Here is a 13,286-nt window from a genome sequence, read left to right as displayed (position 1 = left end):
AGGAAATTATCTACAAGCTCTCCAAGGAATGTCTGGGATCACTAAATAGTCTGAGGTGTTTCCCCCAGGCAGGGCTGTGTCCTAGTTAAGAGCGTGGAGGTACACTGCCTGGTTGTGAAGCCTGGTGGCTCTCATCACTGTAGCACTTTAAGAAAGTTACTTAATGCCCCTGGGTCTTTATCTGTAAAATGAGGTTAAAGGAATAAATGAGAATGCTTAAACTTAAGAGTTAGCACAGGACCTAACACAGAGTAAAAGCTCAAGAATGCCCAGAGGGGGTCAGCCTTGCTGGGCTGTAACTTGTATAGGATTTGGGAGTGGGAATACAGAGCAGACATTGCTAATTCGTGCTTTCCCTGATCTCAAGAAGTAAGAACTCCATCCCTGACTTAACTCATACTACCTACGGAGTAAGAACTACTTGGCCCTCTGGGACTGATCTTCAGGCACTGGTCATTGTAAGACCAATAAGGGGCTGGTGTTCAGTAGAAAATACTGACTTTGGATTAGCATTTTGCTTCTTCCCAAGATCGTATGGCCAGCAAGGTGGCCAAATGAGTGTCTTCTCTGAATTTGCTTTACTTGTAAGATGGGTCTGCTGCCCACTGAGGGTTAAATGAAGCCCTGTGCAGAAAAGCTCTGAGGCCCTCTGAGCTGTAGTGGGAGCTCAGTAGGACCCTGTGTGCCAGCAGCCACAGCGCTGGGTGTGCTGTGAGGGGGTCTGCAGGTTGCTGCACAGGGTGGATGTGGCTGCAGTGACACTTTCTCCTGCAGGTGAGCATGGGTTTATGCGTCTTAGGCATTATTGTGATGGCGAGCACCAATTCTCTGATGTGGACCTTCTTTAGCCGGGGCCTCAGTTTCTCCATGTCTTCAGCCATTGCATCTGTCACAGTGACTTTTTCAAATATCCTCAGCTCGGTGAGTAGCCTGAGGGTGTGGTGCTCTTATCCTAAATCTGGGTTCTGGGTGAGTTGTCTTTGGGTAACCCCTCCTTTCCCAGACAGGAGAAAGGACAGGAACTGAAGCAGAGGTTGGGCTATGGCTTGACCCCTGGATGAGTGCTCTATTCATGAAGCAAATGTAATTCTAATCATGGAGGAATTCTCAAGTTAGATATGAGTGAAGCCTGACAGTAAAAAGCCTACTTGCTTGCTGTGCCTCCAGGGTGGAGCCCTCATTCTGAAGTCACTGTGCATCCTAGCTGTTTCCTAGGGTTCGTGCACTCAAGGCTCCATGAGATTTAGAGCATTGCGATTCCCAGAGACTTTTCTTCCCTATGTAATCTGAGGTTGACAAGATGGAGCTGAGCCTAGTCAATCTTGAATTGAGAGAGAAAAAAATACCAGGTACCAGCTGTGTCTACCTGCTGTCCTCTACTGGGTCTGTCTTGTGTACCTTGCTGAGGTCCAGTGCAGTGAGGGAGGTAGCCTCTCCATTCGTGCAGGTGAGATTGAATAGGGTGACTTGATAAAAGTGACAGCTAGGTTTCAAGCGCAAGGCTTCTGGCTCCAGACCTTTCCTCCTGGCACCCTTAGAAGGAAGTTAGTCCCAGGAGAGTGAGGTTGTGCCCACCCGCTGAAGTTGAGTCCCTCACAGTTGTCTTTGTCCTGCAGGCCTTTCTGGGCTATGTGCTGTATGGAGAGTGCCAGGAGGTCTTGTGGTGGGGAGGAGTGTTCCTCATTCTCTGCGGACTCACCCTGATCCACAGGAAACTTCCGCCCACCTGGAAGCCCCTTCCACACAAGCAGCAGTAGCACCACTTGGCTGAATGGACCAACTGGAAAGATCACGATGGTGGCCCAGCCTTGGGATGGCTTGTGGGATTATGTCCTAGGGCGACCCAGTTGTGCAGCCTTCTGACCATCAGCCAAGGGAAGCAGGCCTCTGACGGAGCAGGCTTGAGGGTGGATAACTCTGGCTCCTTAAGGAGAGGTGCAGCCGCAGCAGTGTTCTACTGGAAGTGTTTTGATCATCTGTACAGTGCTTTGGATTCTTGCTCCCAGGCCCACCCCAGCGAGCCTTCACAGATGCTGGAGATCCTGGGGTTGGTCTGCTATGTGTATGGTACTTGAAACCACGCTGTAATTTTCCTGTTGCCAAACAAAAGCCAGTCATGTAACTCTAGAAGCAGTGACTGGTGGGGCCTTCTGACAATTCCATGCTGATGTATCAGGCCATCTGTGTCATGCTTATGTATTATGGCAAGAAGAGGAAAACTGGGTGAATAAATACTTTTTTTTTGTAAGTTAAAACTAGCAGGTACGGTATCTTAATTCTTTCTTTCCCTTTGGAGTAAGAGGGAGCCAGAGTGAGCTGAAATCCCGGTGTAGAGGAGGCAGGAGAGTGAGGCAGGTACAGAAGCCTTGTGGCCTCGGTTGCTCTGACACCTGCTAGAGCTTGATCTTGTGGTTACTTCCTGAGGTCACACAGCCTAAGGCTCTTTGAACTGCACAGGGTCTGCTCATTCTCCTGGTGCTCTCAAGGAGAAAAGTTTGACCTCCCTTTGGAGACCTTGTTTTACTTACTAGGGAAAGAAAGTGGTTCAGAGGTTCCTCCCTTCCCTGCCACTCTGTTCTTCCAGCGTTTACCTTTAGGGCTCTTCTGTCGTTTTCTTTTCTTTCTCAGATCCCCTTGTTCTTTTTTTTTTTTTTTTTTCTCAGATCCCCTTGTTCTTTTTTTTTTTTTTTTTTTTTTTTTTTGAGACGGAGTCTCTCTCGGTCACCCAGGCTGGAGGGCAGTGGTGTAATCTCGGCTTACTGCAAGCTCCGCCTCCCGGGTTTGTGCCATTCTCCTGCCTCAGCCTCCTGAGTAGCTGGGACTACAGGCGCCCACCACTACACCCAGCTAATTTTTTGTATTTTTAGTAGAGATGGGATTTCACCGTGTTAGCCAGGCCGGTCTTGATCTCCTGACCTCGTGATCTGCCTGCCTCGACCTCCCAAAGTGCTGGGATTACAGGCGTGAGCCACCACGCCCGGCCTCCTTGTTCTTTTTGTATCTTAGACCATGTGAATGTAATTCCTAGTTCAAAGTGGGCTGTGTGCTGCCTGCACACTTTCCCAGCACAGAGCTTCAAGCCCGGCACTTACCTGCTTCACTTCTCCCCTGGGGTGTCTGAGGGCCCTCTCAGCTCTCCTGAGTCTGATCTCTGGCCCCAAGTCTTCATACATTTCCTGCAGTTGAGAGGGACCTGATGGCCAGGAGGCTAGGAGAGCAAAGGGTCTTGTCCAGACCCTCCTCGGTGGTGTAGCACCTTCATTGCCGTCTTCCTTTACTGTGGTCAGCACAATTGACAGAATGAGCTTACTAAAACCATTCCATGGCCCCTTGTGATGTGGATCTGGTCCTAGCCCACCACTCCAACAAGAGTTCTCTTCCTCGATGACTCCTTAGTACCCGTCTCCCTCATGCTATCCCCACCATGCTGAGTCCCCCCAGACATCTACATGTCAGCCGTTCTCAAATCCACCGTGTCCAGTCCTGCCTGCATGTTTTGTACTTGCTCTTTCCCTTGCCTTGGGTTCCTTTCACCTTCACCTCTTGCTGGCAAACTCCTACCCTTCAAAACCCTTGAGCTCCCATGGGGGCTAGGGCAAAGTTGTAATTCACAGAATGTTAATCATTTATCTCCACTTTAACACATTCCCTCCCAGCCATCCCGTGATGGAGCTACTCTTGTTCCTGTATTAGAGGTGAGGAAACTAACGCTTGGGAAAGTGGAATAATTTGCCTGACATCACACAGTTGAGGAGTGTCAGAACCACAATGTCAGCCCAATCTGATAGGGCTCAGCTCATTCCCTACATCTGTCCTGCTTCCCACACCAACACCTTAAAGCCCAGAAAGGCCCTGCAGTAAGGGGCCTGTTCCATACTGTGACTCAACATGCCCAAACCTCAGAACTCTTTGGTCACCAGCCACCTGCCTTTTCTTAGGGGCCCTAGTGTTGATATCCCTGATCTAGTCTGACCCCATCTTTCTACCAGTGAAGAAGCTGAAGGATATTCAAGGCTCTCCAGGGTGTGTTCACCATGTGGGTCAGACACGCAAGCCAAGGCCAGACCTGAAGACTGCTGACAGCTGGTGGTCGGCCTCGCTGGGCAGTTAGTGAAAAGGGCAGAAAGAAGTCCGTCTTGGAGGAAGCATTGTCCTGAGAGGACCTGGCCTGCCATCTAGTCACTTGCTGAATGCATAGAGATGGTTGGTGTTGACGTGGAACCCTATCACTCAATTCAACAAATATGCCTGTATTTGTACAAGATGTACAAGATGTGTTTGTAGATGTACACTTGTACAAGATGTAAGATGTTTTTCTAAAAGGAATATCAGTCATTCTTCAAAAAGCATAAAGATACACCTCTCTAGTCATCTAAAAGAGTTGAGGAAATGTTCACTATATTTATTTTCCTCATTTTAGAGGTTTATTCTCTTGATAAGAATAAACTATATCAATACTATATCATTATTTGTCTTTTTGGTGTGCATCTTGGATGATGGATTGAACTTTGCTTGGAGCTGGCAATTTGACATCCAGGTTCAAAGGCCTCATAGGACATTCCTTTTGTTTATTTTTTAACTTACTCTTTTTAAAAGTGTGCAATTCAGTAGTATTTTAGTAGAATCACAAGGTTTTCGACCATTACCGCTAGCTAATTCCAGAACCTGTTTATCACTCCAAAAGAAATTCTCATACCCATTTTCTATTCCACCCTCCCCCAGGCCCATGGGAATCAAGGATCCACTTTCAGTCTATAGATTTGCCTATTCTGCACAGTTCATATAAATGGATTATACAACATCAATATATGGCCTTTTGGGTCTTTTTTCACTTAGCATAGTGTTTTCAAGGCTCATTCATGTTGTAGCATGAATCAGTTATTCATTCCTTTTTATGACAATAATACTCCATTGTGTGTATCTACCACATTATCCATTCATCGTTTGATAGACATTTGGATTGTTTCCCTTTTCTGGCTATTAGAATAATGCTGCTTTGAACAATTGTGTACATGTTTTTGTGTGAACATGTTTTTAATTCTATTGGGTATGTACCTAGGAATGGAATTGCTGACATAACTATGACATGATATGATAACTATATTTAATTTTTTTAGGAACTTCCAGACTGTTTTCAGGGCAGTTGCACCATTTTACATTGTAACCATCAGAGTATGAGTGTTCCAGTTTCTTCACATCCTTGCCAACACTGTTATTGTCCTGCCAGTCTAGTGGTATCTCGTGGTTTTGATTTCCATTTCAAAATGACTAATGGTGTCAAGCATCTTTTCTGTGCTTGTTGGTCATTTGTATATTCTTAAATGGAATTTCTTTGGAGAAATTCTATTTAAAGCATTTACCCATTTTAAAACTAGATTATATTTTTGTTAATGAGTTATAAAGGTTCTTTTGATATTCTGGATAGAAGTTACTTTTCAGGTATATGATTTGCAAATATTTTCTCCCATTCTATGGGTTGTCTTTTTATTTTCTCAGTGATGTCTCTTGAAGAGCACAATTTTTTTATTTTGATGAAATTCAATTTGTCTATTTTTCCTTTATGTTTGTTTGGTTTTCATTTGATGCATATCAAAAAATCCATTACCAGATCAGAATGTGACAGGGGCCAGATAATGCAGGGTCTGTTGCAGACCATTGAAAGGACTTTTACTCTGAGGGTGCAGAAGAGAGCTAATCTGACTGATACTCTGAAGGGATCACTCTTGTACTGAGAACACACTGTGGAAGGCTAGAGCAGAAGCAGGAAGACCTTTTAAGGGGCCACTGCAGCCATCCAAATGAGAGGAGAGGGAGGCTCTGGTAGCAGTGAAGGTGACAAGAAGTAATGGACTAAATAATGCATTTTAAAGGCAGAGCCAACAGGATTTGCTGATGCCTTGTATGTGGGTGTGAGAGAAAGGTCAATAATGAATCCATAGTTTTGGCCTGAGCAGCTTGAAGAATGAAGATGTCAATAATGGAGTGAAGAAGACTGGAAGAGGAGCCTGATTGAGCAGGAATATCAAGGGCTCAGTTTTGAACCTGTTAATTATGATCCCTCTAATAATATATCCAGGTGAAAGTGTTGAGTAGGCAGTAACCAGTAGGACATAGGGCTCAGAAGCTCAAGGAGATGTCTGGGAGTCATCAACATAGAGATGGTATTTGAAGCCATGAGACTAGATGACATCTTCTAGAGAGAAGATGTCCAAGGACTGAACTGGGCACTCCAATGTTTAGAAGTCTGGGAGATGTGAAAGAACCAGCAAGGTAGGTAAGAGGAAATAGCCAGTAAGGTCATTTGCAAGTGTGGTGTCCTGGAATCATCTCCAGAAAAAGGCAGTGATCACCCAGGCTAAAGCTGCTGAAGAGTCAAGTAAATTGAAGATTGAGAAATGGCTTTGGATTAGCAAAGAGATAACATTGATAAGAGCAACTTTGAGCAGTGACAGGGCAAGAACCTTACTGGATTAGATTCAGGAAGGAATAGTGATCATCTCTATGCAGTAAAAGCATTTGACAAAATGTAACTTCCTTTCATGAGAAAAATGATCATTAACTAGGAATAGAAGGAAATTTCCTTAACATGATAAAGGCCATATATGAAAAACCCACACCTAACATTATAGTCAATGGTAAAAGACTGAAACCTTTTACCCCAAGATTAGGAACAAGACAAGGATGCCTATTTTCACGACTTCTGTTCAAGATGATACTAGAAGTCCTAGCCAGAGCAGTTAGGCAAGAGAAAGAAATAAAGGATATTCAGATTGGAAAGGAAGAAGTAAAATTACCACTGTTCACAAATTATATGATCTTATATGTAGAAAACCCTAAAGATTCCAAAAAACTGCTAGGAGTTAATAAACAGCAAAGTTGCAGGATACAAAATCAACACACAAAAACTGATTGCATTTCTGTACACTAACAACAATCTGGAAAGGAAATTAAGAAAACAATTCCATTTAGAATGCATCAAAAAGAACAAAATACTTAGAAAGAAATTTAACCAAGGAGGTGAAAGACTTGTGCACCAAAAACCACAAAACTTTGCTTCAAGAAATTAAGGAAGTCATAAGTAGAGTTTTTGTGTTTGTGGATTGGAAGACTTAATATCGTTAAGATGACAGTACTACCCAAAGCGATCTACAGAGTCAACGCAATCCCTATCAAAACCCCAATGATGTTTTTTGCTGAAATAGACCTATTCTAAAATTCTTATGGACTCTCAAGGGATCCCAAATAGTCAAAAGAATCTTGAGAAAAAAGAACAAAGTTGGAGGACTCATACTTTCTGACTTCAAAATTGTTACAAAGCTATGTATTTTAAAAATGTGGCACTGGCATAAAGAAATACATAAGGACCAAAGGGATATATAGAGAGCCCACAAAAAAATGCTTTGACAGGGTGCCAAGGCAATTTAATGGGGAGAAAACAGTCCTTTTGACAAATGGTAATGAGAAAATTGTATATCCATATGCAAAATAATGGAAGTTGGACCCTTACCTTACATGATATACAAAAGTTAACTAAAAATGGATAAAAGACCTAAACGTAAAAGCTAAAACAATAAAACTCTTAGAAGAAAATAGGAGAATGTCTTCAAGAATTAGATTTGACAATGATTTATTGAATGTGATACTGAAAATATAAGCAACAAAAGAGAAAATAAATTGGGCCTTATAACAATTAACTTTTGTGCATCAAAGGACACCATCAAGAGAGTGACCAGACAACTCAAACAGAATGGGAGATATTTGCAAATCATGTATCTGATAAGGGATTAATATCCAGAATATATAAAGAACTTCTACAATTCAATGTCAACCCAAAACCTAATTTAGAAACAGGAAAAGGACTTGAATAGACAAATCTCCAAGGAAGAAATACAAATGGCCGATAAACACATGAAAGTTGCTCAATATCACTAGTCACTAGGGAAATGCAAATCAAAACCATAATGAGATACCACTTCACACCCATTAGGATAGTGTTAATTACAAACAAAAACAAAATAACAAATGTTGATGAGTGTGGAGAAATTGGAACCCTTATGTATTGCTGGTGGGCATGTAAAATGGTTCAGCCATTGTGGAAAACAGTATGATGGTTCCATAAAAGTTAAACATAGAACTATTACATGACCCAGCAATTCCACTTCTAGGTATTTATATACCCTAAATAATTGAAAACAGGGACTCATACAGATACTTGTACACCAATGTTCATAGCAGCATTATTTACAATAGCCAAAAGATGGAAATGACCCAAATGTTCATCAACAGATGAATGAATAAACATATGGTATATACTTACAATGGAATAATATTCAACCATAAAAAGGAGTGAAATTCCAACACATGTTACAATATGGATGAACTTTGAAAACATTTTGCTGAGTGAAATAAGCTTGACACAAGGACATGTATAATTCTACTTATATGAGATACCTAGAATAGGCAAATTCATAGCGACAGAAAGCAAAACAATGGTTACCCCAGGCTGAGGGTGGGCAGTTATTGTTTAAAGGGTATGGTGTTTTAGTTTGAAACGATGAAACTGTTCTGAAATGGATAATGATGATGGTTGCACAACATTATGAATGTGCTTAATGTCACTGAATTGTACACTCAAAAATAACAAAAGATGATAAATTTTATGTGTATTTTACCACAGTTTTTTTTAAATAGAAAAAGAATGGTGAGAAGAGGAATTGGAGACAACAAGTGGTGATGACTCAAGGAGTTTTTCTACAAAAGGAGCAGAACTCTGGGGCAGTGGCTGACAGAAGATGGGAACAAGAGAGGGGCTTTGGTTTTGTTTTATTTTTGGTTCAGATAGGAAAACAGCAGCATATTTATATATGTTAATGGCATTGATCCCATATCCGTGGGAAGACTGAGAAATTCAGGAAGAAGAGGATGATGAGAGCATTGAGTGCTGAGCCAGAGCAGGTGAGATAGGATCTGATGCACAAGTGAACAGTTTGGCCCCTTAGCGAGGAGCACAGACATCTCACCCCCAGTGAGGGCAGGAACAGAAAGATTCAGGTAGGTAGTTGGAGGGGGCTCCTAGGAATTATTTTCTCAAAGCTGCTCAGATCTTATTAAGAAAAAGACAAAATACCTCAAAAGAAAGTATGTAGGTTGATAATTCATAGAAGAAACTTGAACAACCAATAAACATATGAAAAGGCTCTTCCTCACTAGTAATAAAGAAAATGCAAATTAAAACCGCAAAGGAAAAGGAAAAGGCATGCCACAGACTGGGAGAAAATACTTGCAAAACATATATCTGATGAAGGACTTGTATCCAGAATATGTAGAGTTCTTGCAATTTAAGAGGACAACCCAATAATACAAGGGCAAAAAGTTTTAACAGATACATAGGTAATAGATACGCATTTGAAAATAGACACAATATCATTAGTCATTAAGGAAATGAAATTTAAAACCACAATGAGATACTACTGCACACTTACTAGGATGGCTAAAATTTAAATGAGTGAAATTAACGAGTACTGGTGAAGATGTAGGCAACTGGAACTACTCATTGTGGAGCAACATGGTACAACCATTTTGTAAAACAGTTTAACAGTATTTTATAAAGTTAAACATATACTTGCCCGTCCTAGGTGTTTATCACAGAGAAATGAAAACATATGTCCACATAAACACTTGTAAAAGAATGTTCATAGCAGTATTATCCATAATAACCCTGTTACAGACTGAATTATGTCCCCCCGCCCGAGATTGATGTTCAACCACCAAACTCCAGTATACCTGTATTTGAAGATTGGACCTTATGAAGATAAAGTTAACTGAGGTCATAAGGATGGAACTCTAATCTGATAGAACAGGAGTCCTTACAAGAAGGACTCTGTCTGCACATGTACAGAGGAGAGGTCATTTGAGGACATAGCAAGAAGGGGAAAAGGCAAGCCAGGAAAAGGGCCCTCAGCAGGAACTGAATTTGCCAGCACGTTGATCATGGACTTCCCAGCCTGCAGAACTGTGAGTAAATAAATATATGTTGTTTAAGTCATGCAGTCTGTGGTGTTTGTTATGGCAGCATGGGCTGACTGATACAACCCAAATGGCCATCCATATTCGTTCTGTGGAATACTACTCTTCAATAAAAAGGAAGAGAGTACTGATACAAGCTGTCACAAGGAGAATCATAAAATAATTATGCTAAGTGAAAGAAGCCAGACCCAAAAAGAATATATACCATATGGTTCCGTTTATATGTAATTGGAAAGAAAAAAAGGCAAAACTCAAGTGACAGACCGCAGATCAGTGGTTGCTTAGGACTGGGAATCAGGGCAAGAAGGAACTTTTTAGGGTAATGGCTCTTTTCTACATCTTGATCATAGTGGTCATTACACAGCTGTATAAAACTAACATTCGGCCGGGCGCGGTGGCTCAAGCCTGTAATCCCAGCACTTTGGGAGGCTGAGACGGGTGGATCACGAGGTCAGGAGATAAAGACCATCCTGGCTAACACGGTGAAACCCCGTCTCTACTAAAAAATACAAAAAACTAGCCGGGCGAGGTGGCGGGCGCCTGTAGTCCCAGCTAATGTAGTCTCAGCTACTCGGGAGGCTGAGGCAGGAGAATGGCGTAAACCCGGGAGGTGGAACTTGCAGTGAGCTGAGAACGGGCCACTGCACTCCAGCCTGGGCGACAGAGCCAGACTCCGTCTCACACACACAAAAAAAACTAACATTCTACACTTAAAGTGGGTGAATTTTATTGGATATAAATTATACCTCAATAAAACCAGGGGTAACTCAGTAAGATGCCACTGATGCCATTTCATATAAGATTGGCAAAAGTTACAAAGTTGAACAACAAGCAAGGCCAATGTTGTGGAGCACTGTGAATTCCCATGTGCTACTGTTGGGTGTATAAATTAGTATAACCCTCTGGAAACATTTTACTGTCATCTGACAAAACAGAAGATGTGCATACTGTTTGAGCCAGCAGTTCCAGTCCTGAAACTCTCACTTGTGCACAAGGAGACATGCACACACGTTGCAGCAGTGTTTATAACTGAGAAAAATGTGAAACAGTCTAATATCAATGGGAGAATAGAGAAGTTATAGCATACAGTGTATTGAATACTATACAGTGGTGACAAGCATGAATTACATGGAAAAATCTCAAGATAATAATGTAGAGTGAAAAAAAGTAGAAGGGCACGTTAAGTATAACTTTACAAAAAAATTAAAAACCTTCAAAACAATACTACCTATTATTTTAGATATCCACATGTGTAGTAAGTATTTGTAAATATGCAAGGAAACTTAAATACCAAACTCAGAGTGGTGGTTACTTTTGGGGAGGGAGGAAAGGAAGTTGGGGTTGGGAAAGGATATATAAGGGGCTGAGAGCTTCAGTTATAGCCATAAAGTTTTATTTCTTGAACTTGATGTGGGAGATGTAAGTTTTCATTATTTGTTTTGGAATTTTTGTAAGGTTTTATGAATGTTTTTAGACAAAACTTCACTGATAAATGGGAATGATCATATTTAACAATCATTAGACACACAAATATTACTGCTGTTGTTTAGCAAGAAAACCCCAAGATCGTCTTTGCTAGCCAATGTGTGCTCTGGGCTCTTTGGGCCTGGGTAAGGAATGGCAGGGCCCAGCCCAGAGTCTGGAGGTGTGGTGAATCAGACAGGTTAGGGTGGGAGGTGAGGCAGACCATGTTGATTCCAGTGGAATTGGCTCCAGGGCTGGACTGGCCAGAGAATTATTACTCCAAATTCCAGAGCCATCCAGTTCCTTTGGGAAACAAGGGCTTGGAGGGCTCAGATTTCCCCCAAATCTACTCAACTTGTCATATATTGAACTGAGATGGGACCCCAGATAGCCTGACTGAGAGCCTGTCTTGTCTGTACTACTTCTGTGTTCCCTTGCTGGTCTTCAGTAGGGTCCCCAAAGTTCTTCTTGCCCAGAGGCCTGCAGCAGTGAGTCCTGACTGTCACCAGGGAGGTCCATCATGGGGCAGCCCCTCACCAGAGTTTAAAAGTCAGTCCCCTATGCAGTTAGACCTAATGCTACACCGGGGGAAAATTCAAAAGGAAAAAAAATACACAATTAGGCAACAGGGTTCCTAGCTGCATTACTGCTAGTAGCAGTTAGTTGCCTGATAGTCAAGGAATGGTTAGGCAAATATGATAGAATATCATGTGCCCACGAACAGGGGTGAGCATTTGAAATAGGCAGATCCTAGACAGTGTCCACAAGGGCAGCCTGCCAGGCATGGCCTGAAGTGCCAGGTTTGCTCCATGCCATGTAAACACATTTGTGCACTATGGCAAGCTCTAGGAGTGGCTTAATGAGAGGTGACTTCAGGGTTTATTGGATTCTTTTACTTTCTCCTATAAAGTTGTTTACATATATAATAAGAGTCAGATTAGAGATGAATTTATAGCTTCAGATACAAGAAGAAAAGATTTTTCTCCCATAAATCTGTGGATGCGTATTTACTAACTCCTCCCTGTCTCCACACAAAAAAAGGGGACGGGGATGCATCAGGATGGTTATCTTTATGATTTAGCACCAAGCTTAGCACCATGAACAGCACCTGTGGTGCCTAGAGTCTGACAGGGCCTCAGTTATTCTTTCATCCTCAGAATTGGCAGGTGGGTGCAGATATGGGTCGGGGATTGGGCTTGAATCCCCAAAACCAGTGTGTATTGAACTTTCCTTCCAAAAGGGACTCCCAGCATGCATTGGGAGAAGAGGACACAGCCTCCCCTGACCTCTGCAGGAGGCACCTGCCCCACAGGCACAGGCATGGAGCCGCTCCCAGGCTTCCACCTGAGCACCCTGTCCTGTTTGCTTACTTGTTCATTTATTCATGCATTCCCTCATCTGCTGAGCACTCTGTGCCATGCTATGGGTTAGGGACACAAAATGAGAAGATTCCATTCCTGGCTAAGGTCCTCTGTGAACTTCATCTTGAGACGTGTCTTCTGTTCCCCACCTTACCTGGTGGTTTTCAGGCTCTTCTTGCCTGCCTTTTCCTCTTCTCCCTCCTCCCCAGCTCCATCATCTGTGGATTAATGTGAAGTTTAGACCATGCCAACTTTTCTGGGACAGCACATTCGGAGCCTCCTCTCCCATGGTGGGGCCTGCACCTAGTCCCCTTGGAGAGCAGAGAGCAGAGGGTCTTGAGTGGGCTGCCTCTGATCCCAATATGCCAGGGGTTGGCCACCAGGTGCTAGTGCAGTATGGTGGCTGCAGTTCAGCCTGAGGTGGGGAGAGCGGGA

At 42.7% G+C, this 13,286-nt stretch overlaps 2 protein-coding genes across 4 annotated transcripts in view; both read left to right on the top strand.

Annotated features, from left to right (window-relative positions):
* TGM4 (transglutaminase 4) overlaps positions 1–13,286 on the top strand; it is a 71,137-nt gene that overhangs the window by 11,130 nt on the left and 46,721 nt on the right. For all 3 annotated transcript variants that reach the window (XM_017876286.1, XM_017876285.1, XM_017876284.1), the window contains exon 2: positions 9,728–10,014. The gene's annotated coding sequence lies outside the window, so the exon portion shown is untranslated. The remainder of the gene's footprint in view (positions 1–9,727; positions 10,015–13,286) is intronic.
* Positions 8–2,258, top strand: TMEM42 (transmembrane protein 42). Its single transcript, XM_017876288.1, has 2 exons — positions 8–921; positions 1,617–2,258. The coding sequence occupies exons 1-2, from the start codon at positions 781–783 to the stop codon at positions 1,755–1,757; spliced, it is 282 nt and encodes a 93-aa protein (XP_017731777.1). The 5' UTR covers positions 8–780; the 3' UTR covers positions 1,758–2,258.

Source organism: Rhinopithecus bieti, unplaced genomic scaffold, assembly GCF_001698545.2.
Source record: "Rhinopithecus bieti isolate Rb0 unplaced genomic scaffold, ASM169854v2 scaffold_9581, whole genome shotgun sequence".
Lineage (NCBI taxonomy): Eukaryota > Metazoa > Chordata > Mammalia > Primates > Cercopithecidae > Rhinopithecus > Rhinopithecus bieti.
The sequence above is the reverse complement of the archived record's forward strand: the minus strand, read 5'-3'. Positions and strand labels throughout refer to the sequence as shown.

What these genes read in the sequence shown, in the direction of transcription:
- TMEM42 (XM_017876288.1), top strand. Translation starts at nt 781, where the DNA reads ATGGGTTTATGCGTCTTAGGCATTATTGTGATGGCGAGCACCAATTCT. An exon ending in TTTCAAATATCCTCAGCTCG is followed by an intron (nt 922 to 1,616) that starts GTGAGTAGCCTG and finishes TTTGTCCTGCAG; the next exon opens with GCCTTTCTGGGCTATGTGCT.